Source organism: Ursus maritimus (assembly GCF_017311325.1).
Source record: "Ursus maritimus isolate PB19 chromosome X unlocalized genomic scaffold, ASM1731132v1 scaffold_X1, whole genome shotgun sequence".
Lineage (NCBI taxonomy): Eukaryota > Metazoa > Chordata > Mammalia > Carnivora > Ursidae > Ursus > Ursus maritimus.
The window spans coordinates 41,917,778-41,944,478 of record NW_024423319.1 but is presented as its reverse complement, the minus strand read 5'-3'; the positions used below and the strand labels follow the sequence as shown (position 1 = coordinate 41,944,478).

General features: G+C 35.6%; 1 protein-coding gene across 1 annotated transcript in view; it reads left to right on the top strand.

Moving 5' to 3' along the window:
• Nucleotides 1–26,701, top strand: part of NRK (Nik related kinase) — a 127,865-nt gene that overhangs the window by 75,905 nt on the left and 25,259 nt on the right. The window contains exons 9-19 of the mRNA XM_040629493.1: nucleotides 81–135; nucleotides 6,873–6,951; nucleotides 8,020–8,195; nucleotides 9,766–9,829; nucleotides 10,252–11,422; nucleotides 13,827–13,934; nucleotides 16,910–16,977; nucleotides 19,170–19,264; nucleotides 22,187–22,284; nucleotides 23,287–23,651; nucleotides 25,199–25,535. Of these exons, the coding sequence (XP_040485427.1) occupies nucleotides 81–135; nucleotides 6,873–6,951; nucleotides 8,020–8,195; nucleotides 9,766–9,829; nucleotides 10,252–11,422; nucleotides 13,827–13,934; nucleotides 16,910–16,977; nucleotides 19,170–19,264; nucleotides 22,187–22,284; nucleotides 23,287–23,651; nucleotides 25,199–25,535 (2,616 nt within the window). The remainder of the gene's footprint in view (nucleotides 1–80; nucleotides 136–6,872; nucleotides 6,952–8,019; nucleotides 8,196–9,765; nucleotides 9,830–10,251; nucleotides 11,423–13,826; nucleotides 13,935–16,909; nucleotides 16,978–19,169; nucleotides 19,265–22,186; nucleotides 22,285–23,286; nucleotides 23,652–25,198; nucleotides 25,536–26,701) is intronic.

Here is a 26,701-nt window from a genome sequence, read left to right as displayed (position 1 = left end):
CAAAGATTGTTTTGAGATTCTAAATACTATTAGTTTCCCATTGTTTAATGACTTTTTGGGGTCATTTTTCTCTTTTGCAGAGTGATGTGTGGTCTGTGGGAATCACTGCTATTGAAATGGCCGAGGGGGCTCCTCGTGAGTAAAAATGTTTATTTATTAAAAAGTTGGAGAAGCATGCCGTGCAAATCTGCCACTTGTACCAGTCAGCTTGTACTGGTCACACGGTGCCACATTATTGCCAAACTGTAAATGGTGGCCTTTTCAGCGATTATCAAATGTTCTAGTCAGAATGTCCAGGTAGATCTATAAAGAGTTTAATATATCTATTGAGTGTTGTTTCAATTTAGCCTCAAAGTATTTGTTACTGATAGTCCTGACTAATGATAATCTAAAGCCATTCCAGTACATAGTGATCGGTGGAATATTTAGATTCCAGAACATTTAAAGCCACACACTGGTACTGCTTCAGAATGTGATAGTTAAGAAAATCTTCCAGTGTTTCAATGATTTGAACTAATCCTCAACCTTGGGAAGTCAGATTTTTGTTTTGTTTTTTTTTCATTTGAAGTCAGTCCAGCTCACCTTTGGTGACTTCCTTGCTCCTTTTAGCCACTCCCGGGCCCTTAATTGTTCAGAAGGCTCAATTTCTTCTTGTTTCTCCCTCATCTCCATCATTTAAATGATCTGTTAGCATCCGGTTCTCTCAGGACACTGCTTTCTGAGACAAAAATGAAAATGAATGTGAACTTGGATATAAATGATTGATAACCATCTAATGTATGACCCCCATAAGCAGAGTATATTTACTGTCTTCAATATCTAAATCTAAAGATATAAATCATAAATACATTCCTGGTATTGTTGGATGAGAAGTGAGAGAAATGCCTGGACTGTCTTTTGGGGAACAGGCAAGTGGGGGTGGAATTTCTTTGTGTCCACCTTTCTAAGGAGATCCTGTGGGTTCCTATGTTCCTGCATGCTCTATCCGCACAATGTCCACCCAACAAGCTTTATAAATTCGGACTATCTTAGTACTGTGTTTCAAGGCCAATGGGAGTAATTTCAAGGGGTAGAAATAGTGATAACATGATTGTTAAGAATTCCTGGTGTCCCTTAGAATATCACAGAAGAGGCTTAGATTAAATCTGCAACAGATATGAAGATCAAGTTGCTGCTGCCTCTCTTTTAGTGCTCCCCAAAACTACAAAGTATCTATGTTGGGTGAATAAAAAAATCAATGATGGAAAAATTATATGCACCGCATATATAAAATTGAAATAAGAATGGGAAGATGCATATTATTCCTCCTCATCTCTTGATTATTTGCTTTTGTGAACATTATTAGATTATATTAGATTGATCAGCAGCTTCTCCTCCTCTTTTTCTATCCCTTTCTCCTCCCTCTTCCCCTCCCCTTTCTCCTCCTTCTCTTTCTCTTCTCTTTTCCTCCTCCTCTTCCTCCTTTCTTCTTCCTCTTCCTCTTCTCTCTCCTCACAATTTCATATGAGTATTGATGCATGTTTTTATTTAGAATACATGACTGCATCAAGTAGTATATTTTTTTCTATTGTTTCTGAATGTTCTTTACCATTTCTTTTCAAAAAACTAGCTTTCTACATTTTGCAGATTTGTATTTCCTTGTTCATCTTTATTTTGTTTCACTTTTTAATTCCAAAATATTAAATCATGGGAGAAAACTCACAGAAGGAGTACAGAGGAATTTTTAAATTTTTTATTATGTTATGTTAGTCACCATACAGTACATCCTTAGTTTTTTTTAATGTTTTTTTATTATATTATGTTAGTCACCATACAGTACATCCCTGGTTTCTGATGTAAAGTCCGATGATTCATTAGTTGCGTATAACACCCAGTGCACCATGCAATATGTACCCTCCTTACTACCCATCACCAGCCTATCCCAGTCCCCCACCCCCCTCCCCTCTGAAGCTCTCAGTTTGTTTCCCAGAGTCCATAGTCTCTCGTGGTTTATTCCCCCTTCTGTTCCCCCCCCCACACATTCTTCCCTTCCTTCTCCTACCAATCTCCCTGCTATTCAAGACTGTATCCTTGGATCTAATATTTGCAAATTGCACTATGATGTGACGTGGTGTAGGCCTGTTCTCATTGATCTTGGGTGGGGTCCTCCCCGCTTCTTGGAGAGGAATGCTTGTTTCCTTTGCCAGATTAGGGAAGTTCTCAGCTACCATTTTTTCAAATATCTCTTCTAGACCTCTCTCTTTCTCCACCCCCTCGGGGATGCTGATGATTCTGACATTGTAATGTTTCATTGAGTCAATAATCTCCCGTAATCTACATTCTTGAGATTGGATTTTTTTGAGCCAAGTTTCCGTTTTTTCCTTCTTTTCTATCATCCCATCTTCCAATTCACTAATTCGTTATTCTGTCTCATTTATCCTGGCTGTCAGAGTGTCTAGTTTAGACTGCATTTGATTCATAGTATTTTTAATTTCTGCCAGATTCACTCTCATTTCTGCCCTTGGAGATTCTATATTCTTGTTAATATTTTCGTTAATATTTTTTTCAAGCCTACACATCATCTTGACCATTGTTACTCTGAACTCCATTTCTGACAATTTGGTTATATCCATATCCATCAGTTCTGTGGCAGAGGCCACAGTCTCTGTCTCCTTCCTTTGCTGGAGGGGATTCCTCCTCCTTGTCATTCTGACGAGGAGAGGTTCTGGGGATGCCCAGAGCCCAAATTATTGACCAGGACCCAGGCAATGTGCATTTGTTTTATAGGGACCTTAGGGATGTGGGCTTCTTGATTTTTCAGCCTGCCTTCTGGGGGAGGGGCCTGCCACGCTGATGCTCAGGGAACCCTGTTTGGGTAGAGTTGCCCCATCCCCTGCGAGGGGGGGTGGGGATGGGCACAATGCGAACCCGTATTTCAGGGCTTTTGTTCTCTGGCGGCTTTCCCTGGCAGTTTTCTGTGACTCTTCTGAGAGTCAGAGCAGCAGTGGCCTTATCCTAGCATCTGTCTCAGAACAGAGAGATCGCAGTCAGCTCTCCACAGAGCTCTCCTGGCCGCTTTAACTCCTGTTTCTGTCGGTTCTGCTAAAAACCCCCGCAGCGTCCCAGGTTGTGCGCCCCACAACCGCTCTCCCAGCCCTTGCTCCCAGGGCCACAAGTCTCTGTCCTTTGTGCTTCTAACACCGCCAGCCGCCCCGGGTCCCGCGCACGCTCCCGAGCTCCCTGTTTCAGTGTGGTACGCGCGTGCTCCAGATCTCTGGTTTCAGTCTAGTTCGAGTGAGCGCTCCGGAGCTCCGGTTTTCAGTCTGGTCACACGCCCGTTCCCAGGCTCACAGTCTCCATCTGCTTTCTCTCAGGTGTCGGTCCGTGAGTCCGGCCCGCTCCCCAGTACAAGTGGCTACTGCTTCCCGGCGCCCGAGCGCGGTGGCTCCCTCCCTCTTCCGTTTATCTTCCGATATCTGTGTGTGGATTCATGGCTCCCCGCTTCGTACCTCAATACTCAGTGCCGGAGATGTTTATTCGTAGAGATCCAGATGTATCTTCCTACGTATCAGTCTGATTTCGTGGGTGTTCAGGATAGTCTGGTAGATATCCAGCTCAATTCAGGGGACCAGCTGAATAAAGGTCCCCTACTTCTCCACCATCTTTTTTTCTCCAGTCCAGAGGAGTTTTGCATGGAGTACACAAATGGCAAACTTCTTACAAAATATGTGTAAGGACCAGGAGATTCTTAATTCACAATGAGAAAAAAAAATAGGACCAACACGCCTAACTAAATAATTGGAATGCTGCCACTTTGATCATAAGCAACTTGAAATAGCCACACTGCTAAAACATTGGTTTTTCGCTAGCCTCCTATATTGCCTGGAGTATTACTTTGGATGGAAATGATTGTCATTAATTTAACCACAGAAATCCTCCAGGTTTTGATAATTATAATGTCAGAGGGGGTGGCCCTCCAAAGTGACAATTATATGATAATTGCCTCTGACGTCCAGACAACAAAATTTCTTTCTTTCTTTGGCGAGTTTCTCCCAGAGAAGTAAAAAGAAAGGGAGAATAACTTCTCACTGAAAGGGTGCTGTAGAGGCTCTCAGAGGGAAGATCTGTATCATTCCACACCAGGACCTTCTTAAGTGCTTGGGTTCATTCTTCTTTCTTTTGTTTCTTAAATTCCACATATGACTGAAATCAAGTGGTGTCTGTCTTTCTTTGACTTACTTCACTTAGCATTATACCCTCTATGAAATGTATTTTTAAAGGATATTTGCTATTTCAAAGGAATGAGACTCTAATGGTGAAATATTTAGGCATGTTAGATATGGATAAAGGGAGCTTTTACTGGCATTCTTAAAATTAGACTATATAGGAAACATATACTGTTTGACATAGCTCTTGTACTCACATGTTCCATTCTTTTGTGGACTTCTCATTTCCCTTAATGAAAACTTCCCTAGTCTATACTCTAACTCTTGACCCCTGGGGGTGTTGATAGTTGACTGTATGATGCTCAAATGTTAATAAATGACAACTGCTTAATATTATACAAACTCACTTAAAATATGTTTAAAGACAGAATCTGATGACTGACTGGACAGAGTAAAGGAATGCAAAGAATCAAGTATAATCCTCATCTTTTTAATTAATTAATTAATTAATTTGAGAGAGAGGAGAGAGAGCATGTGAAAGAAAGTGTGCATGCAGATGCAAGCCCATGAGTTGGGGAAGGGGAGGAAGATGGGGAGTGAAAGGGAGAGGGAGAGAATCTCAAGCAGACTCTGAACTGAGCCTGATGCAGGGCTCGATCTCAGGACGCTGAGATCATGACCTGAGCCAAAACAGAGTTGAAGGCTTAACCGACTGAGCCACCCGGGCACCCCTGATCCTGGTCTTTTCAGTTTGGGGATAATTCTGCCCTCAATTTTAAACCTGTACCTCTATTAATTTATATCTATATAATTGAAAAAAAGCTTGACCTTTGAACAATTGCCTTTATATCACTCTAATGAAATAACCCTGGGGAGTTTTTCCTACTATTATAAGAGGCCAGTTTGGCACTATAGTTTTTCTGGATATGTATTTTGGAGGAGAAAGGGTAACTCTAAAGAGTCATTAATATCAAATTGTTCTCACATGAATGACACACTTGTAGTATTAGACGAAATTTGTTGGTGAGGATGTGGAGAAAAAGGAACCCTCTTGTACTATTGGTGGGAATGCAAACTGGTACAGCCACTGTGGAAAACAGTATGAAGGTTCCTCAAAAAGTTAAAAACAGAACTACCCTATGATCCAATAATTTCAGTACTGTGTATTTACCAAAAAACTACAAAAACATTAATTTGAGAGGATATATGCACCCCCTACATTAATTGAAGATTATTTACAATAGCCAAATTATGAAAGTTCCCATTGATAGATGAGTGGATAAAGAAGATGTGGCATACACACACACACACACACACACACACACATATACACACACATGAATATTATTCAGCCATAAAAAAGAATGAAATCTTGCCATTTACAACAACACGAATGGAGCTAGGGAGTATTATGCTAAGTGAAGTCAGTCAGAGAAAGACAAATACCATATGATTTCACTCATGTGGAATTTAAGAAACAAGACCAGCAAGCAAAAAGAGAGAGAGAGCAACCAAAAAACAGACTCTCACTCTAGAAGACAAGCTGATGGTTACCAGAGGGGAAGGGAGGTGGGAGAATGGGTGAAATAGGTGAAGAGGATTAAGAGTACACTTATTACAAGCACTGAGTAATGTAGAGAATTGTTAAATCATTATACTGTATACCTGAAACTAATATCATATTGTGTGCTAACTATACTGGAGTTAAAATTAAAAACTTAATAAAATTTAAAAATATATCAAGAAAAAAGAAATGTAAGCTATAGCTCTCCTTTGGGGATTTTTTGCACTGCCAGTTTTCTTTAATCAAAACTCAAGAGGAAATAAGTGAAGTGAAACACATATTTAAGTGCTTATTAAGAAAGCTTACAGAAAATTCTCAGACCAAGAAGGTAATGAATTTATATAGCACATAATGGAATAGGTTTTTCTTTGTATAGCTGTGTGTTTCAAAAGGTGAATGGAAGTCCTGTAATTTGGCACAGACTTCAAGTGTCAGATACTTAATCTTTATTATAATACAAATACCTAATATTTATTAAGTGCCTACTCTATGACAGACACTTTTACATGTAGGTTAATCCTCATGGCAACTCTTTGAAGGAATTCTTGATTTTTTTTTCAGATAAAGAAACCAAGGCACAGATAGGTTAAGTAATTTGCCCGAGGTCACAAAGGAAGAGCTAGGATTTGAACCCAGGTGATCTTACTTTAGAGGATGTGTTTTAATAGTTGCACTATATCTACCTCTTTTCCTAGGACTGTCAGTTTTCAAAACAGATTTTTCTCATCTTTTTAGACTGCTAAATCATTCTTTATATATTATCGTGCTTAGCTATTAATTCGGTTGACTTTTTTAACCCTATAATTACATATTTCAATTTTATAAGCATAGATACCCACAACGCAAAATATAGAAGAGTATTTGTCTCTATATTTTGTTTACTTCTCTAGATAGAAATCACCATACATTTTGAAATTTTTATCCAGTGTAGTTTATTATTAATTTGCCACACTTGGCAATGGTGCAGCTTGAGGATCTTATATAATGGACCGTTTGCATTAAAATTAACTTTTCTTGTAACTACATTATTTTGTAACTATTTATTCCTTAGTGTTTATTCAACATGATATGTGAAAGAACACTGAGAACCCCCTCTGGAATGAGGAGTGTGCTCTGTTGTTACCCTTTTCATTCATTCTAAACTTATCTATTTTCCTTTGCAGCCCTGTGTAACCTTCAGCCTTTGGAAGCCCTCTTTGTTATTTTGCGGGAATCTGCCCCCAAAGTCAAATCCAGTGGCTGGTAAAGATGAATGACTCAATCTCCTAGACACATTAATTTGACATTTTTTATGTAGCAAATGAGTTTTAATTAATTTTTTAGTCCTGTTTCAACATCTTTGTTAGACAGTATTTCCTGAAAACTAATACGTTAAGTAGGAGGTTTTAATGATTAGTGTTCATTAAGAGCTAGCTAGCTAACTTGACATAAGTAATACCTTCCACAGTATATTATGATGACATCACTGCCCTGGAATTAATGGCATGTTCAGTTGTTTCTCCATTAATGGCATAGACCAATAGAAATCATTTGTGACATTTCTCACTGTGCCTAGATAGGGAGTCAGTGATTGTGATACACAGCTCAGTTGTTCAGCCCCTTAAACTAAACATCCACTGACTTAGAGAAGAGGATTTGTTCTCCCAGGGTGTTATAGCACAACTAACTTGGGAACCCTTTATACTGAAGCTTCTTGATTGAGTGTCAGAAGCTCTTGCTTATTCTTAGTATTTATTGCTTGCCCTCCTGAAAGTAGTGGCTATGATTTGATTGCTGACATTTTTCCTTGTGATTCAATTTAACCCTTCCCACAGATTCAGGCTTTCTGGACTCTTCTGTATTCATGGGCCATTTTATAAGATTAGTTAGTCCTGGTGCTATTAACACCTTTTTTTGGATCATCACATTTACAACTATGTTGTTCAAAATGCCTGTAGTCAAGTGAAACATTCAGACTTCAAAGTATGACTTCTGTGGGCTGACCAATCTACATACGTGTTCTACATATATCCATTAACCATTCTATTGCCATCCCACCACTTGACTTTTTACCATGTACACGCTTCTGAACTCATTGAAGTTTCTGCTACTATTTAAATGCCATTGACTCTGGCTCATCTGAGGTATGAGTGATATTGTTGTATAATGTATATTGTTAAGCTGCAGCACATATGGCAATTGAAAAGACAATTATAACTAGAGGCAACTCTCTCAAAAAATATGACCTGCAGAGTGGCATGTGTGTGAGGGTGGGAGAAGATATGGCAGGCCTGTGAATGCTCTTTTATCCCTTTGACTTATTTCTTTTAGGTCTCGCAAGTTCCACAATTTCATGGAAAAGTGCATGATAAAAAATTTCCTATTTCGTCCTACTTCTGCAAACATGCTTCATCACCCTTTTGTTCGGAATATAAAAAATGAAGGACACGTTGTTGAGTCACTGAAGAAGCATCTTACTGGAATCATTAAAAAGAGACAGAAAAAAGGTCGGAATATGTCAACTTTCATTTACTGGAATGAATATTTAGATGAGAGCAGAGTTTATTCATTTTTGTCAGAAAAAATAATATTTAAGAATTAAATTGAAAGTAAAGATTCTGAGGCCTTCCAAATTTAGTCTTTCCACTAATATGCCATATGCAGTTAATTAATTATCTCTTACCTGATCATCTGTATATATATGATTATAAATTGTTGCCAATTACAACTGGCAAGTCTTCATATTTATAAAAACCTTGAAAGCATCAAGAAGAATTTTGTGATGTGCCAATTTTATTTTAAGAAAGTTCCTAACTAAAAAGATAAAATAAATAAAAAGGTAATAAAATCTATATCTTACTGTTCTTTTTTGGTTGATATTTTAATTAACTCCAGTGAGATATATAGATTTGTAATTATCTATTCACTTAATCTTGAAGTAATTTCTGTGTACCATACTTTGTTTTATGCACTAATCTCCAACTACAAGAAGTAATTAAAAGGACTAATTTATACAACTAAAAGTTAGTTTCTATATATTAATGCCAAAAATTGCAGGATGGACTTTCATCAAATCCAGATTAAACTACTTAGGAAGTTTTAACTTTGTATTGTATGGCATATTCCACATTTAATTTGGGGCACCATAGGCAGTGTTGATAGTGGTGATATAGTGGAAAAGGGGAAACTGGAAACATAGTAGTCATCCTCAGGATAGCTACAGGATTGACTGCAGTAGAGTTTCTTCCATCTACATAACTATATGTATCCTATTTTGGAGTGAGAAGCAGCAGAAATTAATTTATTTAACCATAGGTGAAAATTCATTGGACCAGCATCACAAAAACCAGCTAGTCTCAAATGGGGGCAGAAAGAACCATTTCTACTTGAGAATTTGTTAATTTCCAGAGTTGCAAGACTTCCAAAATGTTACCTGCAGGAAAAGTCACATTTATGTGGGAATTACATCGATGTAAATACAGTTGCCCTAAACACTTTTATTTAGAAAATTCAAAAGAACACTCTTGTTTGTAAACTTCTATATTTCAGTAGAGCATAGCTGAAATGAAAGAAGCTGAACATGTTGAATGTGTTAAGCGTAAAATCCAGAATTTAGATTTTTACCTTCTCATTGGAAAGAGCAAAGATCTTGATCTTCATTTTCAATGATCTTCATTGAAAGGACCAAAGATAGGGTAGGCCCAAGCCATAAAGTCCTCACATATAGATCACACACCTTTAAGCCATGTTCAACACCCGTCTATAGAGTTTTTCTTGTTTCTTTCTCCCTTTGTCTTTCTCAATTATTTCTCTTTAGAATTGCAGCTACCAAATTGCTAACTTTCCTTTCCTGTGCCCAGAGAAATTAGTCTGTATGCAATAGCTTCACTGCACTGCAAAACTGGGCCTAGGAACTAGGATATTGTCCATATTACCAACCAAGTGTGATTTGAAGGGTTACCCTCTTTTCCTTGTAATTCACTTGGCATCCTGAGCATTAAAGGGTGAAAATTCACTAAGGTAGATTACACTAATCTCTGCTCATTTTTCTCGTTATTTTTTCTCTTTTATAAAAAGGAATACCTCTGATCTTTGAAAGAGAAGAAGCTATTAAGGAGCAATACACCATGAGAAGATTCAGGTGTGTTAGATAAATTATAAATATAATTTGTTGTTAGCAGTTTATGTAAGATGGTTGATTCTATAGTGTTGGCATTTGACTCAGAAGAGCTTAATCCCTTCTGATACAACAAGTAACAGCTCTCTCTATATTTTCAAAAGATATTCAAATGGAAATGTTGAGGAAAAATTGTTATTACTACTCAAATATTCTTTAATTTCTGGCAATAGAATGATCAAGTAGATTATTAGATAATTAATATTGAGTATATTAATAATACAAAGACTATTTCAGATATTACAGGAATGATTCAAAAAAGATTTACTGAAAATATCTTTATTGCACAAAATTACCATTTTTAAAAATAAAAGCATTTCCCTCAAGTGGCTTCACTCCACTGACAATTCTTACTATATAGCAATTATTTGTATGTTTATTTCTAGAGGACCTTCTTGTACTCATGAGCTTCTGAGACTGCCAACCAGCAGTAGATGCAGACCACTTAGAGTTCTGCATGGAGAACCCTCTCAGCCAAGGTGGTTACCTGATCGAGAAGAGCCACAGGTCCAGGCACTTCAGCATCTACAGGGAGCAGCCAGGGTGTTCATGCCACTACAGGCTCAGGACAATGCACCTAGGCCTCTACAGGGGCAAGCCCAGGCACCTCAGAGACTGCAAGGGGCAGCTCGGGTGTTTATGCCACTACAGGCTCAGGTTAAGGCTAAGGCATCTAGGCCCCTACAGATGCAGATTAAGGCACCTCCACGACTAAGGAGGGCAGCCTGGATGCTCATGCCACTACAGGCTCAGGTTAAGGCACCTAGGCCTCTACAGGTACAGGCCCAGGTACCAAAAGAGCAGCAGGCTCAGGCCCAGCCCCAGACAGCAGAAGAGCCACAGGATCTGGACCAGGTACCAGAGGAATTTCAGGGGCAAGATCAGCTACCTGAACAACAACAAAGGCAGGGTCAGGCCCCTGAACAACAGCAGAGGCAGAACCAGGTACCTGAACAGCAGCTGGAGCAGAACCAGTTACCCGAACAGCCAGAAGTACAGGAACGGGCTGCTGAGCCCACCCAGGCAGAGACTGAGTCAGAGGAACCTGAGTCATTACGAGTACATGCCCAGGTGTTCCTGCCCCTATTGTCACAGAACCACCATGTGCTGTTGCCACTACATTTGGATACTCAGGTACTCATTCCAGTAGAGGGGCAAACTGAAGGGTCGCCTCAAGCACAGGCCTGGGCGCTAGAGCCCCCACAGGCAGTTGGCTCAGTTCAAGAGCTGATAGAGGGACTATCAAGAGACTTACTTCGAGCACCAAACTCACGTAACTCAAAGCCACTTGGTCCACTGCAAACCTTGATGGAAAACCTGTCTTCAAACATGTTTTACTCTCAACCAGAGCAGGCACGGAAGAAAAAATCAAAAGTTTCTAGTTTAAGGCAGGCTTTGGCAAAAAGACTATCACCAAAGAGGTTCCGGGCAAAGTTATCACGGAGACCTGAAGAGTTTGAGCTCTCAGATTTAGAAGCCTGCAGGCGAAGAAGGCGCCAGCGGAGATGGGAGGATATCTTTAATCAGCATGAGGAAGATTTGAGACAAGTTGCAAATGTAAGAGTTTCTGATATTTTTACTGAATCAAATATGCAGAGAAAATGCGCTAGTTCATGCTCATGTTTCCTTATGTTATGACCAAATGAAATAAATATTCCTTGTGTCCCAGAGAAGATTAAATAATTTGTACTTCAAATAAATTGTCTTAACATTTTCAGATAATTATGACTAAATTTGAAAAAGAAAAATTGGCTTGNGATTCAGGTAATTGTTTAGTGTCTTTGTAGAGATATAGCTTTAATTATTAACCAATAAAGGGACAACATAAGGACATTTAAAATTACTATTTTGGATCTTTGAAAATTACTGTCATAGTTCAAAATTTCAAATATAAGTCATTAAAGTAAACACATAAAATAACTTTGGTTTTGTTCCCTAACCTCTAAGTTAATTTGTCTTTCTTCCCATAGAATGCAGAACTGTTCTATTTAAGTGAATTTTTAATTTTTAATTTCAGGATGTTTAAATCAAGGGTAAAATGAAACAGAAAAGCAGTTTCCAAAACATTTTGTATTTGCTATATGTATGTCTTGTCTCACTAATTTTCCACCATTTTACATAATTAGTCAATGAAGTCTCTGCATAGAACATGACACAAGTTAAATTCATCTCTGTACTCTTTTGACATGCAAAATGTTAATATCTTTATCTTATTTTGGAATAGTCAAAGCTTCATTCTTTCAAATTCTCTAATATAAGTGAATATAATTTGGCTGGAGTTAATGAATTCAATCAGGCAGATCTAATCTGACACCGAAGGGTTTGTGGGCTTTATAAACGAATTAGTGAGGTCAATGGGATTAGGAGAGCACTTGTTTTCTAATACTTCACAGCATTCATTTAAATAAAGGAATCCTAAGTTAAACCCTGGTATCAACATTCATTTATCTAATAATAATTAATGTAGTAATTACAAATGTATCTTGTCAGAATGTCTGGATAAGTGAGTCTTTTGGCTTGTTCATTGAGCCAATTAAACAAATGTTATTTCCCTAACATATTTAACTTGAGAAAAGGTAAAAGCAACGAGCAAAGGCCCAAAAGGGGAAATGGATGTCTACTCCCAACAGAGGGGGAGATAGAAAGGGAAAGAAACCATATAGAGAAGTGAAAGTATGAGTCTAGAGTAGGGATATTTGCCTGAAATTAAGGCATCTAAAAATGCTAGTGACTAATTTCAATGAGGACTAGTAACAATTAAATTTAATGGGTTTTGCATTTATGGAAAAGACTTGTATGCAGCCCTGCAAGACTCATAGCATTGGTAGCATGACACATGCTTATTGTCATTCGGTGTTTTAAATATACATGTGAGAAGCCATTCTAAAATCGATGAATACCCACCATTTGCATCGACTTGGATGGAACTGGAGGGGATTATGCTAAGTGAAATAAGTCAAACAGAGAAAGACAATTATCATATGGTTTCACTCATATGTGGAGCATAAGCAATAGCACAGAGGACCATAGGGGAAAGGAAGGAAATCTGAAGGGGGAAAATCAGAGAGGGAGATGAACCATGAGAGACTATGGACTTGGGGGGGGGCAATCTGAGGGCTTCAGAGGGGAGCAGGTGGGGGGAGGAAGGGGGTAACAGGGTGATGTGTATTGAGGAGGGCACATGCTGTGATGAGCACTGGGTGTTATACATAACTAATGAATCATTGAACATTACATCAAAAGCTAGTGGCTAACTGAACATAATAATAAAAAAATAAGATGGAAGAAAAAGTAATAAATAATAGTTACCAATCCCATGACCCTAGGATCTTGTATAAGCATTCATATTTTATGTGTGATTTTTAAAGAAAATATAAAAAAATAATTTATACTAACTCAAAGTCATAGATCTTTTGAATTGCCTAAAAATTTGTTAGTATTTAGAGATGTATGTGAATTCTTCAATTAACTAAAGGAAAGGAAACTCATTTTCATTACTCTGTATGAGTTGAAGAAATAATGTTGATTGGCTTAAATATGAAAACAAAAACTTTCTTAAACTCCTGGAGCTCAATTAGTGAGAAATATTTGCACTGCTGCATTACAGATCTTCATTGCACAGGAGGACCAAACTTCATAGTTATAACTGCCTACTAAATGTGACAGTTTGGGGTTATGAGTTAAGCTTTAATCAAATATTCTTAACCTGGGTCCAATAGATTAGCTGCAGGTGGTCAATGATCCCCCTGAAAATATATGCAGACATGTGTGTCTATATGCAGTTAGATGCTCCTCAGATTCTAAAGGGAATCCAGAACCAAAAACTATTAGAATCTACTGATTTAAATCAATTTTAATATTTGAAAATTATTCTTTAAAGTTGTACATTGTGAAGATAAAGTTGCTCCTACCATTTGCATTTTAACAATTAAAATATTTATTTTCCTTTTTTGTTTCAAAGGACAAAGGAGATGAATCATCAGACAATGATGAAGTATTTCATTCAATTCAAGCTGAAGTCCAAATAGAACCACTGCAACCATACGTTCCAAATCCTAAAGGAAATGAGGTAAGTTTCTCAGTATGTGTTGCTGTGACATTAATAAGTGCCTAGAACAGTGGTTCTTAAACTTTTTGGTCTCAGGGTATCTTTATACTCTTAAATAATGAAGACCCCAAAAAATTGTTTATGTGGATGGTGTCATTCAATATTTAATTAATTAGAAATTAAAATAAAAATTTTAAAATATTTATTCATTCATTTCAAAGTAAATAAAAGTATTACATGTCAACATAAGAAACAAACTTTTAATAAAAAATAACTATTTTCCGTTTTATTTAATGGAAAACAACTGGATTCTCATATCTGCTTCTGCATTCAATTTGTTGCCATATGTTTACGTTGAAGTATATGAGTAAAACCTGGCTTCTCACATATAAGTAGTTGGGAAGGGAGGATTTTCATAGCTTTTTCAAGTAATTGTGGATATTCTTTGATAATACACCAAAACTACAGAAGTGGAATTTAAAACCCTATCAGTGAAATTTTGCATATTCAGAAATATTAAAATCCAATGTTCTATTGTATGCTATGAATAGATGTTTTGCTCACGTACAATTTTGTATTCTCATACGTTGGTCAGTTGGAAAACATTGGTTCAGTGTGTATGTAGATCTTTCCAAGTATGTACACATTTCATTCTACAATGTCAATAAATAGCATTTGTTAATGTCACCAGTTTCATCAGAAAAATGATTGAGTATTGATGTCAAGTGTGTGGTGACAGATGATAAATTTAAAATTTTAATTTTCACTTCAAAGCTCAATTTTAGCATTGCTAACAAATAAAATCAGTTATTTTCCCCCTTGACTTGCCAGGCTGACTTCACTGATTTTAAAGAAAATGCCTGCCAAATACCCAAGTTGAATAATCATAGTTTGTATTGTCAGTCATTCTTTTAAGTAAAAATATTCCCCATAAAAACCTTGTGTAGTTCAGCTTGTAACACAATCACACATATCTTTTCCCTTGATTGTTCTGTTATGTGGTTTATGACAGGGTCTGGGTCATTTAATCTGTGGTTTATTTTTTTACACTTATATGAATAATCAAGTCAGTCCACATGTCTAGGTTGACTTCTGTTTTCACGACTATATTAACAAGCATTTAGCATAGGGTATTGGTGAGGCCCAAGTTGCAGTTTCAATTCCCACGTGGACAGGGTATTATCATCATAGCCAGCATTCCTAACAGCTAGCCATCTAAAAATTCTTGGTCACCAAGGATGAGCAGGTTGCTGGTGAAAAACAGAAATTCTTGCCTTACTAATAGTGGGTCAGGAGTCTCATTGTTGTTCTTAATCTGCACAAGGGCCCAAGTTCACTATATATCTTTCTTCTAGATGCTTCAGAGTAGTCCGCTATGATGTCTTTCATGGACATTTTTCCTTTTTAAATATGTTACTTCTGATACTAACAATCCTCTCAAGTGAATAACAGAGTATTGCTTTATAAATACTAACCACTGGCAGAAGGAACATAAGCTGTATTGTATTATTTAATTACAAGAGGCCTTATGTCTCTCTCTCTCTGCCTTATTAAATTATGACTTTATTCCTACTCTCAAATAATGATTATTACCTTAAGCGTGTGTTTTTAAGCAGGAAATATAATGAGTTGTGCCTGATTGACTTGGAATGCATCATTTGCCTTATATATGCTATTCTTACTAATCATCTTCCCATTTTTTGGACCAAATACAGCCAATTCATATCAGACATTAGCTTTTCTTATTTTTGGCCTTTATCTTTTCTGTGTAATCCTGGTCTCTGGTTTACTAGTGTCAATTAACTTTCTGAGATCAGTTTCATAAACCAAGAGGCCTAAACTGGGTCAATACAATGCCAGGTATCTGAATCAAATGTGGAAAAAGTCAGATGCTTATCGTGCATACTGCCAAACATATGGTTATATTTGGAAGTGCTCATTAGCAAAACATGTGAACAATTAACAACATTTCTCATTTCTTACCCATCTGTCAGAGTTTAAAGACAACCTTGATAAGTCAGTACATAGAAAATAGTGTAGTAATGGTAGTGTAGTTTCTAAAAACTATAGAGTGACTTTATCAGCATGAAAATAATAGATTTTAAAAAAATGTAACACGTTTAATTTTTCTTTCTAAAGAATCTACTGTGACTGCCTTATTGAATGTCAGAATAGCCTTTTTTTTAGTTAGCTAAAAACTATTTTAAGTAGAAACCTGATGATATAAAACTAAATGAGGCAAGACAATACTACGTGGTCCTATCTACTAATGTTGACAGAAAATAAATCTGCCCTACTGATGGATGTTGGCTTATTATATGTGCTCTTTCTCAAATATTTTGCTATATTAGATGAATGAATAACTAATAGAAACCAAAGTAATTCATTTAGAATGGAAAAAGTACTAGAACACTGATTATGACATTACAGTCCAATTGTAAAGTGAAAACAACATAATTTCTTGAAGGTGGGACACTTTTGACACTTGAGAGATTTAATTGGTGTGTTGTATGTGTGTTACAACTTTTAAAAGTCTAGAGTTAACTTAAAAAGGTGGTTGAGAAGTTTGAGCTTAAATTCTGAATGAGAAATCTGGGCTTGATATAAAAGTAATATGAAAACATAGAGCATTAAGTTAGCAGTTGAGGGACCTACATTCTGATTATAGATATTCTTTAACTGGATGTAAAATTCTTAAAACGAGATTTTTCCTCTCTGGGGTACAGATTCCTCAAAAATAAAATTAGAGTGTTTGGTTATATAATCTCCAGAATATGTTATTATACTAAAATTTCAGCATACCATAAAAAAATATGGTTAAGCAGTTCTAATGTTATAAGTAATTATGAAAATACAATTTAGTTAGGAAAATCAGATTTATAAGTTGGATTTTTAGTGACCTATCTCTATATGAAGAAATGAATTTTTGCAATAAATTAATAACTCAAAAGAATTTATGGTAAAAAATTTCACCAAAGTATTGCATTGTCTTTAAGGTCCAAGAAAGATCTACTTCAGTGCCTTATAATCAGAATTGTGCACACCGTGTCAAGTTCTCTTCAAAGTATGTGTCTCTGATTTTTATATTCAAATTACTCACTATTTACTATCACATGGAAAATTACAGCATATATATTTGACACTAAGTTTTATGTAAAGTCAAAACTAAAACATTAATAAAAACATCATCACTAATGATATTGTCAGCCTGTACTTAAAACCTTAACTGCAGCAACCCATTAACTAGATCTTTCATACCTGGACATACTGCAGTCTCAGTGTCATTTAGTTTAATAAATAGCTGATAAGATCCACAATTTATTAAAAGAAATGTCAAGGAATTCTTTGACAGCTTTCAATTAGTACTTTATAATAAAAAGATGTGAAACTTCATGTGTATCATGTACTTCAATTATACATTTTACCATGTAGTACATCATGAATATCATATACATGTACTACATGTTAAAATACACACACAATTCCTAATTTCAGAAACTAATGCCATGGAATGGGCAAGCTTGAAATGACCTATGGGAAAAAATAAATCTAAAACTCAGTATTATATCAATGATATTTTGTACTGGTAACTATTTTTTATCTCTGTAATATTGGTGATCATCAGTAATTTTCAAAGATCATATTTCATATTTTAGATGTTATGTGCAAAGTGTTATATTTGAAAGCTAAATAGATTTATTTACTTGTTTATTTATTTATTTAAAGATTTATTTATTTTATGGGGGTGCCTGGGTGACACAGTCATTAAGCATCTGCCTTTGGCTCAGGGTGTGATCCCAGGGTTCTGGGATTGAGCCCCACATTGGGCTCCCTGCTCTGCTGGGAGCCTGCTTCTTCCTCTCCCACTCCCCCTGCTTGTGTTCCCTCCCTCGCTGGCTGTCTCTCGGTCAAATAAATAAATAAAATCTTTTAAAAAAAGATTTTATTTATTTTAGAGAGAGAAAGAGCACAAGTAGGAGGGGCAGAGGGAGAGGGAGAGAGAATCTAAAGCAGACTGCATGCTGAATGCAGAGCCTGATGAGGCTTGATCTCACAACCCTGAGATCACAACCTGGGCCAAAGCCAAGAGTTGGACGCTTAACTGACTATGCCATCCAGGTGCCCCTGAAAGCTAAATTTTACCGTAGATTTTCCTTGAAAATCATACCCCCTCCAACTCCAGATTATAATGGAGAAAACTTAGCCTATATTCATTCATTCAGTCATTCAGTAAATATTTATTGAGCGTCTGTTATATTCAAGATACTGGACAGATTGCACAGAGTTGATGGTATGTAGTATGTATACTACTACCTCATTATTATTTAAAACGCATATATTTATGTCCTTAGATTTAAGGTATGCAGAAGTCTTGGAAAATTAGAAAGCAAGATTAGGAACTTTTGCTTTCTCTGCATTCAGTGAATAAGTTGTCATGGTCCTTCTGACCACAAAGGGAGAAACCAGTTTAATTCTGTATATCTTTTTGGTATCATAGGATATATCTTTAATAAAATCCAATACATAAAAATTAATATTACTGTCAAACTAGAATTGGCTATTCCCATTATAAAAATATTTTTAAATTTATGAATAGCAAATATATTATCTTGAGTTTTTCCTGAAATTTGGGGTCATAGAAAAGACTCTTGTCTGTTCTAAGCCTATATCAATAACCAAAGCCCTTCCTATATAGAAATTACAAAGTGACATAAAATTTAGCAGCAACAGTCCAAAAAAGCTTTCTAAATATTCCCTGAATTTGAATATTAAAAACTAAAGTATCCTATTTGTATGTCCAACCATCTATCTAAATCAGGAACAAGACATTAAAAAATGCTAATTCCAAATCAGAATGATAATAGTGGAATATCTGACATAACAGTAACAGCTTCTCATCTTATTAAAATCCTCATGTACACTATAATGTTTATCACTGTTACTAGGTATATAATAATGTCTGAATATTACCTTAAAGAAAGTTTATTGAATTTTTAGAAATTAAATATGATATGTGAAGGAAACATAGTCTATATGGAAACATTTTATTTATATTTTGGAAATTGTTTCTCCATTCTAGATAAAATAGCACATTTGAGGAAAAATGGAAATTTGAAAATATTGCTTAAGCTCTACTTCTTTTTAGTTTGATATATACCCATATACCTAAAAGTTTGTGTTGGTCTTGATTTTGAGCTGTACATTCCCTTTATAAATATTAGGACATGGCATATGCTTTTCTGTCTTTTCATTTAGTGTTCCTCAGCAGTCTGTTTTGGAACAAGCTCAGAAGCCCATTGACATCAGACAAAGGAGTTCGCAAAATCCTCAAAATTGCCCAGCAGCATCAGGTGATTCAAAGCACAGACTTTAAACAGTCAAAACACAGAGCTAATGTTTAACAGTTTATATTGCAGAAGTGAAGAAAGAACTTCAAAAAGGAATGAATCAAAAGTGTTAGGGAAGCCACATAGAATTAAGACCAAGAGGCCATTGAATTTGGCAGTTGGGTGGTCAGTGGTGACCTTTGAGAAATGGAAAATAATTTTTCTAAAGTTTTTTTCTTTAAGTTGTGTAGTAATTAGGAATGTGTCTAGGGAGGTGGGGGGTGCCAACTTTGGTCTCTGTACCATATGTGAAAAATATGGAAAAGGAACTTGGAAGAGGCCTTTCTAACAGGCTAAAATTTATAGGCAATCCTTAAAAATATTGAAGTAGTAGATGGAGTAGTTGTGGGCATGTGTTTTATTTATCTATTTATTTCACCACCCCAAAGTAAAATATATACAGTATCTCATAAACATACCTAAATGTTACAAATTGATGTTTTTACTCAAATACATGAAAAAGTAATAAAATCATAGGAAATGACCACAATTTGTTATATGAATTTCAAAACAAGTGTTTTGAGAGTTTAGATAAATTATAGATTTTTGAAATACTGAAATAAAGCCAAAAGTTAGGACTTAGATTATAAAATCTGGCATTGTGTACTTGTAAGCAATCCAAATAAGTTCAGCAAGGGCAAAATGCCTGACTGAGTTCTCAAGTCATCTATAAAAATGTAGAATACAGACTTTATTAAAATGTTAATAATATAAAAGATATATAGGTGTACTCTACCAAAATCAAATATTTTGAAGACCTGAACTTAAAAACCCCGTTCTTCTTGGGAGACTCAGATAATGGTAGAATTCTTTAATAGTCCTGTCATGCAGAAATTTTATCTTATGAGAAATAAAATAAACCTGAATCAAAAGTAACTTTAAGAATATTTTCCCCAGAACCTTTCTGGTTTGGCTAGGACTAATTTTACTAATAGTGGGCAAACACCTAAAAATTTAAGGTTTATTCATTCTGCCTTTTTCCAAATCAAGAAATTCTAGATTAGGTCCCAAAGCAGTCATGAACATTGGTTGGGAGGAGAGTGAGTAGGGGATAGCTTCTGTGTAGATAATAGCTGAGGTTCTTTTCAGCTCTAAAATTCTAGTATTTTATTGTGTGTGCTACCTAGACCATTTGAAGTTCCCATGAGATTACATAATTTATTATGCAGGAAACCAGAACACCATACTACAAATTTGCCTCAAAATCTCAAACACTCATCCAGACTTCTTATTTAGTCTAACAACACACACAGGGACTTGAGAAAAAATGGTTTTCTGAAGAAAGATAATAAACCGCAAAAGTACAATGCCAAAAGTTGCGGACACAAATTGCAGGATGTATTCCAGATAATACACTCAAAAGATAGCAATATTGTAAATACATGATTTTTGGAGTTGTAGGGTCTATACCTTGACTATATAGAGAGCAAAGTTGCAAATAAAAAAGGGATAGAACTATTTATCTTAAAATCCAAGCACATAAAAAAATAAGCAGGGATATAAGTGCCCCCTTGGTGAAGCTTTTTCTAAGTATACTCAGCCAGATCTACTGATTTTTGAGCCTAAATACTATCACTGAATTTTAACCACAGGTGTTATTTATTGTACCATAATCTTAATATAAAAAAATCCATACTTCTAATCCAGGTACATTTGCATTTTTAAAGATTGTTTTTTAATTTTTAAGTAATCTCTACACCCAATGTGGGGCTCGAACTCACAACCCCAAGATCAAGAGTTGCATGTTCTACCAACTGAGCCAACCAGGGGCTCCTAAATTTGCATTTTAAATGGAAATATTTACACTATGGAATTAAGCTGCACATTGTGATAGCAACTAGCCAAATTAAAACTAAACTTAAAATGTTAACCCCTCAGGCACACGGGCAATATTGCAAATGTTCACGAACCATGTGAGACTATTGGCTACTGTATTAGACGTGCAGATACAGAACATTTCTCTTACTGCAAAAAGTTCTAGTGCACAATATCACTATAGAAAGATTCCCGGCTTTATAAAAAGGGTTAAGTTTTGTCTCTTTTCAATGGTTTGCTTTTCAACTGTATTGAAATACTTCAGGATATATCATTGAGTGGAAACTGGGGGATTAAGATTGCAGAGTCATATAGGGGGCATATAGTTTTGTGTTTTTTTCTAATTTTTGATCCATATGAATGTATTATTCAAGCTTTCAAATTAATAAAACATAATTTTAATAAGCAAAAAAAAAAAAAGATTGCAGGGTCAACTGTCCTCTTGAGAATTTTGTCTAATCTATCATCTTCTAATGCACTGCTGGGCTCTTTTTTTACTGGTTAATATGGGAGGCCAGTGATACCACCTAGCCCTTCCTATTCTTGATACATACTTTTTTTTTAAGATTTTATTTATTTATTTGACAGAGATAGAGAAAGAGACAGTGAGAGAGGGAACACAAGCAGGGGGAGTGGGAAAGGGAGAAGCAGACTCCTCACTAAGCAGGGAGCCCGATGTGGGGCTCGATCCCAGAACCCCAGGATCGTGACCTGAGCCAAAAGGCAGATGCTTAATGACTGAGCCACCCAGGTACCCCCATATTATTTTTCAAATGAAACTGTCTACCAGTCTTACTGAATCTTCTCACACAAATAGAAATATTTAGCAAGTGTACACTTAATATTGAAAACAGAAAAGCCATGTAGATCTACAGACAACAAACCTTGAGCCTGTCACTACCCCTGCAAACAGAATCTAGGATCCTGGCCCCATGAGAATTTATTAGGTGATATTTCCTGAATGGAAAAGGGCTACAAGGAAAATACCAAGGTATTGAACTGGTACACTATAAAAGTGAAGGCAGTGGCTGCAATCATAACTCTTACTAATGTCTTTTTGTCATTCCACAGAATCTTCTTCTGAGGAAGAGAGTCCTGTGACCGGGAGGAGGTCCCAGTCATCACCGCCTTATTCCACTATTGATCAGAAGTTGCTGGTTGATGTCCACGTAAGTTTCCAATTTAACTTTTAACACATTTATCTGTTTTTTTTTTTTTTAGTATCTTTAGACTTACATTTTTTCATCTTCACTTGAGGGAAAGACCAAAGTGTTTAGTTTTTTAATTAATCTTTCAAAGATATATTTCCATTGCTATGTGAATATACAGAATATGAAATCTAGAAATTAAGTTTGAAATGGAGAAACATTTAATTGATCATAAAATTTTTATATTCACATTCTTTTATCAGAATATATTCAGAGCGGAGTGATAAAAAAGTCTTTGTAGAAGCTAATCTCAAATCAAGGAGTAGAAGGTAGATGTTCACTTTTTGTCTAATATAATTTCTTGGATAATAAGGCAATGCATAAAAATAAACATTTGGGAAGAAATAAAATGCCCTCTGAAAGCATAAACATTCTTTCAATTGTTTTTACAGTGTGCTTTCAGGTCATTCCATTTTATTTTTGGAATTTTTCCTACCCTACCACATACACATCTCTTTCAGATTGCCTAAAAGTTGCTTATAAACTTACCATACTTAAAGGTTGATTTATATTAATTTGTTTCTTGGAAGTGTTTGACTTACTTTAAGACAACCTATGTACAAAACTGAGCAGGGAAATTAACATATCAATTTTAAGAGCTATGTGTTAATCTTAATATCACAGAATAAAATGAAAGGAAAAAAATAGCTGTATCTTCTATAGAACATCAAAGCTGTTCTACTCTCTATCACCCAAATCAAATGTCTACTCCTCAGCCGAAAAGTAAGGGTAATAAAAAAGAGTAAATTTTGCCCTGTGTGAGCCAGAAAGGCCATTACTGATCATAGCCTAAAGTTTGGGTTTTGGCATCTCATCCTCACAAAAATGTTGCTTTATCTAGTGAGTAAACACCTTCATTTCAATTGAAAATATATTTTAAAATATTGTCAGCTTGGAAACTTTCCCATCTAGAAGAAAATGAAAGGCTACTGGAGACTACATTAACCTTTCTTGTGCACACAGGTTCCAGATGGATTTAAAGTAGGAAAAATATCACCCCCTGTTTACTTGACAAATGAATGGGTAGGCTATAATGCACTCTCTGAAATCTTCCGGAATGATTGGTTAATTCCTGCACCTGTCATTCAGCCACCTGAGGAGGATGGTGATTATGTTGAACTCTATGATACTGGTGCTGATACTGATGTTGGTGATGATGATTCTAATGATGCTTACGAGGACACCTATGACCATGACAATGGCAATGATGACTTGGATAACAAGGTTGATCAGGCTAATGATGTTGATGAAGACCATAATGATAATGACAATGATGAAGCTATCGATGACAAAGACAGTAATCATGATGATGCTCCTTGTTGGCCAAGGTTGGTTTTTCTATATTATTTGCACTACCAAAGTTTTAGAATTTCAGAACTATTTGCATCTTTCTTTTACTTTCAAATTTTATTACCAAGAGGGTGAATGAATTGCACTTGCATATTATTAAATGGTTGATTTTCAATAATAGATTTTAAATTATTTTAATACAAAACACTTAGTTTTGCATTTTTGTATACTATATTTTATTTGTATTCAAGTATTAAGTTCTTTATAACTGCAATTGTTGATATTTCTATTAAAATTAATGCTACTGAATCATCTTACCCTCTAAAACCACAGTGAGTATATGAAACGAGGTGACAAATAGTGTGCTACTTAATAACTGTAAGATGAAGCCCTGATATTTGCAAACAAAATCTCCAAATTCGCTGAGAAAAATGAATTGCAACCTTGATTTTCACTTGATAATTTTAGGCTGAAATGTACTAACAGCATTATTCTTGGAATTCTGCAAACTGTTATAACTAAATTCAGTACTCATTCAATTTTATCTTCTTACATAGCAGCTGCCAAAAGTGGTGATATTTAGTGAAGTGATATTTTTGGCATGCCACCAGTTGTTTGCTATATATATAGTTCCTTTCTCCTGTTCTAAACAGGCCAGTCTGTTCTTATTTACATATGCTCATGGTTTGTATTCAAACTGTTCTCAAAAAGATTACTTAATATAATAAATGTTTACACTTGTAGAAAATGATTAACAATGAGAGAATTGTTTGCTTTATAATATTGAAATCCATATATTGTTTTGTTAATTTTCAAATGTTATTGGGTGGATATACATGGCAGAACCGGCTACAGATTACTCAACATTTTTTCTTTTTTGACAAATAAAAAAATCTACCAGGAATTCCATCATCAAATAAATTTGCTTTTAAGATTATCATAGGTACCTGGATATGTTGTCTTTTATGCAAAAAATCATTGTGACATTTGGTAAGGTTGGTGTTCTCAGCAACTAAATAAATGACTATCTTAGCTTAAGGAGATCTATATTACTGAATTTCCTGGTGGTAGTAATAGAAAAATCAATGGGATTCTTTAGCAAAGTAGTCAGTACACATTAGAAAATCAAGGCACATGTTAAAATTAACAGAAATTAAATATATTGCAAAAACAATTATTCAATTATGTTGTAGTTGTGCCAAAAATATGGGCTTAATCATTTTTGTGGCTGTGAAGTTGCTAATGCATGTAGTCTATTATTTAAGCAACCCCCCCAAAAACAAAACATATTTTTGCTGCTAACCTAACACATGTTCCTAATAAAGTATGCAAGTTCTCTTCCATCTGCCATCCATGTGCAGTCAGGGAATTGGTGGTGGCTGTGGTGTTAATTCAGTATTTAAGATTGACAAGATATAGGGATATTTTTCTTGTCCATATCATACTGGTAGTGTTCACGTAGAGCAAAAACATTCCTAGAGATAGTACGTATGTATCAGATACACCTTAATTCTGTTTTATTTGCTGACTTTCAAATGTGTTTGTGTTCAGTGGCTTTCTATCATTAATTGAATCTTGTTGTCAGATCAAGCTGTGGCAGAGATGGAAGCTGCAAGCAAGATGGTAGAGATGTAAGTGATGGTGGAGAAGAGACCTGTAGCAGCTATGGAAGTCAGAGAGTCAGTAGAGGCCATGGAGAAAGTGTAGCCAGTGGGGGCAGTGCAGCCATTGGAGACCATGAAGAACTTGGAGCCAATGTAGGCAATGGAACAAGAGTTAAGGAAGTTAATGGAGGTAAGGGAATCAGTGGAACCAATGAAGAAAGTAGAGCCCTTGAACCCAGTGGAGGAGAAAATTGCTCAGAAACAGATGGTCAAGGATTGGAGAGACCAACATCCCAGGACTTTGAATATCAACAGGAGGTAATACACCATTTGAAAAGGAGAATGAATTCCTCTCCTTGTATATTTGTTTTTTCATGTGATATGTCACAGTTTCAGTCATTCCAAACATGTTTTTAACTTCTATCCCAAAACCTTAAACATTTTAATATATAGCTGTAGATCTTTACTTCTTCTCATTTGGATGGTTCCTATTTACTCCCAGGGACAAAAATGCATTTTTTGTTTGCCTTTATTACTCAGATCACACATTTGGGATAGTGTCTTTTAACACATACAATTTTTTTCTGGGAAGTTATCATTGTGGTAAAATTTACATAACAGAATTTTCCATCTTAACTATTTCAAGTGTATGATTCAATGGCATTAAGTACATTCACAATGTTGTACAACCATTATTACTATTCATTTCTATAACTTTTTCATCATCCTAAACAATTAAACAATTAACTTCCTATTATCCCTCCTACCAGTCCCAAGTAACCTCTATTCTACTTTCTGTCCAAGTACCTTATATAAGCAGATCATACAGTATTTGTCCTTTTGTGTCTGGCTTATTTCACTTAGCATAATATTTTCAAGGTTCATTCATGTTGTAGCATGTATCAGAATTTTCTTCCTTTTTAACACTGAATAATATTCTTTTCTATGAATATGTCACATTTTGTTTATCCATTCATCTGTTGCTGGACACTTGGGTTGTTTTCACCTTTTGTCTATCATGAATAACACTGCTGTAAATATTGGTATATAATTACCTGTTGTTGGAGTGCCTGTTTTCAATTATTTGGGTTATCTACCCAGGAGTGGAATTCCTAGATGTAGAATTGCTAGAGTGGAATTGTTAGATTCCATTTTAACTTTTTGAGGAACTATTAACACATACAATTTAAATGTAAGTAATGTATTGTGTTAGGTAATGAATTTATCATTCACAAAACATTACTGACTTTATAAATAGGTTGAACACTACATCAAAAACTAATGAAGTACTGTATGATAACTAACATAACATAATAAAAAATTACAAAAAAATTCTCAAATAGTATCCAGTGTAGACTGCATCTCATTCATAGTATTTTTAAGTTTGGCCTGATTAGATCTTATTTCTGTCAGAGATTTTATATTGTCACTAATGCTTTTTTCAAGCCTAGCTATTGACTTCATGATTGCTACCCTGAAGTCTA